The following is a 4,568-nucleotide window of genomic DNA, read 5'->3' as shown; positions in this document are numbered from 1 at the left end:
TTTGCCTTGTGGCTAAGCTAGGAATGAATGTAGATTCAACATCGCATATGTCAATGGATGCTGACAACCCCTAACAATGGTTTGGTGCATAGTAAACACACATCAATTCTCTGATAGATAAAGAAATAATGATATTGAGAACAAAAGTAAGGACAAAGGGAGAATAAAAAATAATTGAGTATAAGAAATAATGCCCATAAAGAAGTAAGAAGAATGGAATTCAATGTTTGAATCTGAATTCTGAACATTTTTTGTTATTGATGTCCACTATTGACTCCAGACTCACAGTAGTTTCAAAAAATACTTTGATAAGGTATGCTTGACATGGAAAAAGCTGTATGCATTTAATGTATGCAACTTTATGAGTTTGATGTAAGTATATACCCATGAAACAATCATTACCATCAAAGCCACAGACAGATCTATAATCTCCCCCAATTTTCTTCAGCCAACATAATCATCATCATCATTATTATTAACTGGGGTAAGAAAACTTAGCAAAAGATCTATCCTCTTAGCAAATTTTAAGTATACAATACAGTACCTCTAAGTACTATGCTGTATAGTGCATCTCCAGAATTTATCTCGCATAATTGAAATTTTGTACCTTTTAACCAATATCTCCATATTCCTTCTGCTTTCTCCAGCCCTTGGCAACCAATATCCTACCATTGCTTCTATGAGTTTGACCATTTTGGATTCTACACGTTAGGAGATCCTGCAGTATTTGTCTTTCTGTATCCGGCTTATTTCACTTGGCATAACATCCTTGTGGTTCATCCATTTTGTGGCAAATGGCAGGCTTTCCTTCTTTTTTAAGGCTGAATAATATTTCGTTGTATGCATATACCACATTTTCTTCATCTGTTTCCTTTGATATGTACCATTAGGTTATTTTCATATCATGCATATTATGAATGGTGCTGCAATGAACGTGGGGATGCAGGTATTGCTTTGTGATTCTGATTTCAATTCCTTTTGATAAATGCAAGAGGTGGGATATCTGGATCACACAGTAGTTCCATTTTTAGTTTTTTGAAGAACTTCCATACTGTTTTCCCTAATAGTGTTCCAGATTTCCCTTTCTCCACATCTTTGCCAATACTTGCTATCTTTTGTCTTTTTGATAGTAGTTATTCTAATGGATATGATGTAATATCTTTGGTTTCAATTTGCATGACTCTGATGATTAGTAATTTTGAATACTTTTCATATATCTGCTAACTATCTGTTTATCCTCAAATAGGGAAAGCACAGACTCTTCTATAAATGGTGGTGGGAAAAACTGGATAACAGCATGTAAAATAATAAAATTAGTCTTTTAGGCTACATCCTACATAATGATCATCTCAAAATGGATTAAAAACTTAAACATAAGTCCTGGAACTATACAACTACTAGAAGAAAACATGGAAAAAACTTCTTAACATTTGTCTTGGCAATAATTTTTGAATATGCCACCAAAAGCACAAGCAACAAAAGCAAAAGTCAAGAGGGATTATATCAAACCAAAAAACTCCTGCACTGCAGAGAAACAATCAACAAAATGAGAGGTCAATCCTAAAGCAGGAAAAAGTTTTGCAAACAATGTCTTTGATAAGGGGCTCCTATCCAAACTATAGAAGGACCTCATACAAACAAAAACAAAAAATTCCATTAAAAATGGGTAAAGAACCTGAGAAGAGATTTTTCCAAAAAATTATAAATGGGCCACTCCCACCACTTATAGTAATATTATCCCAATTAAAAAAAAATGTTCTCATTATCATCCAATTGCTTCAACCTGAAGTTTCAGAGGGAACAGATGATGTGTACTGAGTCAGTCAGGACACTGGATTCTCTCTGTGATGTTTGGCTGTAGAGTTTGGTTCAGGATGGGCATGAGATCCAAGTCTGTTCAAACAGGAAAACAAGATTCAGTCTCCCAACGTTCGTTTTCACATCCACAGAAGAGAATTCTTTTTTCCTCTGGTCTAGAATTTATGAACTGAAGTTGACAAAGACTACTGAGTTTAGGCTAAAAATGGAGCCAAGACTGGAGAAGCAGAGCTATGAGATGTAACCAGTTGACTGTTTGAGGATAACTATTTGAAGTCTCTGTATCATATATGGTGCCAAAACCATTGTACCACTGGACTTTTCCTCCTAAATGAACCAACAGATATATTTTTTACCAATGTCAGTTTGAGTTGGATTGTCTTTTATTTGCAACCCAAATAATCTTCAGTTATGACTCTATTGCACTTTATGACAGATTTGAGAAGACTTAAACTATGAAGAAAATATGTAAAATATTAAGGCAAGCATAAATAGATTACAAAAGGAAACCAAAACTGTTGAAGTTTATTTAGTCACTTGTATTTATTATAGGTAATTTTGCTATAAGCAATTTAGCCTTTCAAGTTGATTTTTTACTAAATTTTAAGTACATTTTATTAAAGTTAACATATACAGAAACACATCAATATGTATATTTGGATTCACAAAGTGGCACATCCTGCTATGTGTATGTAATTCTACTTGCATTTTCATGATAATGATATTGAACACATTTCCACAAGTTAATCAGCCAATTGGATTTCCTCTTTAAAAAAAATCTTGTTCAATATTTTGCACACTAAAAAAGGAGGCGTATCTCTGTTTCTTACTGACTCACAGAAAATGATAAATATTCTGGAAATCAGTATTTAATTAGTTATGTGTATTTCAAATATCCTGTGTGACTGAAAATTGCAGTTTGATCTATTAAGGTGACTGTAGCGAACAGAAATCTTTATTTTTAATGAAGCATAATTTATCAATCTTCCACTTTCTGGGTAATGCTTTTGTATGCTGTTTAAATAAATTTTGCCTCCACTAGATAATAATTTGTTTAGAGTATTCTAAAAAATTATTGCTTAATCTTAACCATTCAGTTCTAATGTCCATTTGGTATTCAGGGCCAGGTCTTGAGGTGACAGGTGCTTATGGGTTCCTAAGGTATCAGCCTGCTGGTTCATGGGGCTGAGTCCCTGCCTGACTAGATGGCTGACCTGAGGAAACTCAGTACTGGTGTTGAGAGACTTGTGGGAGTCAAGTCCTGGTGCTGATAAACTAGAGAGAGGATTCCAAAATGGCACTTGTCAGCATGAGCATCCTTACGGTACAATGAGTTTCTATAAATGGCTGTTGCCTGTTACTATGTCCCAGGATGAGCTCCAGTTGCCTCCTAACTCCTGGGAGGCTCTCCAAGATCATCAGGTGGGTCTGACTGAGGTTCCTTTCAAATGACTGCTCTGCCCAGGATCCTGGAGCATGTGAGATTTTGAGTGTATCCTTTAAGAGTGGGATCTCTACTTTGTACAGCCTGCTGACTTTCCCAAAAGGGAGCTTTGATGACCTTCAAAGCCAAACATTCTTGAGGATCATCTTCCTGCTATAGGGCCCCTGGGCTGGGAAGGCCAATGTGGGGCTCAGACTCCTTACTTCTTATGGAGAATCTAGGCAATTGTAATTATCCCCTGTTTGTGGGTTGCACACTCAGTGTTATCAGTTGTGACTATATTACTTCTCTGCCCTTCCTATCCCTCTCATTGTGGTTGTGATTCCTTCTTTCTATCTTTAGTTGTAGAAGATCTTTTCTACTAACCTTCTGGTCTTTCTCATCAAGAGTTGGTCTATATATAGTTGCAATTTTGGTGTGCCTATGGGAGGAGTTGCGCTCAGAGTCTTCTTACTACACCATCTTGGCCACTCAGAAGGACTCTCCAATAAAAATAATCCAGGTAATTTAGGCACTTATTTCTTTTTTGACAAAAATATCTATTTGTTTATAGAATTAAATTTCCATTCAGGAACCTTCATGAATATAACTTTCCAGACTTATCAACTCATGCGCAAAGTTTTGGCAAATAAGTATCTACTGAGAACCTTTCTCAGGGAAGTCTTCCCTGCTTTATTTCTCAGTGTGTAGACAAGAGGGTTGAGTAGTGGCGTGATCACCGTATAGGTCACTGCCACAAGCCGATCCTTGTCTGAGGAGTACAGGGATGTGGGCCTCAAGTAGATGAAGGAAGCACAGCCATAGTGGACGATGACCACTGTCAGGTGGGAGGCACAGGTGGCAAAGGCCTTATGCTGTCCCTCCACTGAGGAGATCTTGAGGATGGTGGAAACAATGAAGACGTAGGAGATGAAGATCAGCACAAAGGGAACCAGCAGTACCAGGATGCTGAGGAAGAAGATAACCATCTCCTTCTGGTTGGTGTCTGTGCAGCCCAGTTTTATGACAGGGGAAATGTCACAGAAAAAGTGGTTGATCCGATTGGAGGCACAGAAGGGCACACTAAACACCAGGACGTTGACAACCACAGAGATCAGGAAACCACAGAGGGTTGAGGTGAAAAACCAACCCCATGCAGGTGGCTCAGCTGACAATGAGTGTGTAGGTAAGAGAGTTGCAGATGGCAAATGTAGTGATCATTGCCCATCCCAACAACTAGAAAATGGTTGGTACAAGCCAAACCCACAAAGTAATACTGCTGGGTAGCATATCCAGAGAAAGACAGAGTTGGACTTATAGAAAGCAT

The 4,568-nt window shown here is 37.6% G+C and overlaps 1 protein-coding gene across 1 annotated transcript; it reads right to left on the bottom strand.

The window, feature by feature from the left end:
• On the bottom strand, positions 3,865–4,568 carry LOC100626402 (olfactory receptor 10T2-like). Its single transcript, XM_021090815.1, is given in 2 exon segments — positions 3,865–4,440; positions 4,443–4,568. Coding segments are annotated over 2 exon segments (702 nt in total).

The sequence above is a fragment of the Sus scrofa genome, chromosome 4 (genome assembly GCF_000003025.6).
Source record: "Sus scrofa isolate TJ Tabasco breed Duroc chromosome 4, Sscrofa11.1, whole genome shotgun sequence".
Classification (NCBI taxonomy): domain Eukaryota; kingdom Metazoa; phylum Chordata; class Mammalia; order Artiodactyla; family Suidae; genus Sus; species Sus scrofa.
The sequence above is the reverse complement of the archived record's forward strand: the minus strand, read 5'-3'. Positions and strand labels throughout refer to the sequence as shown.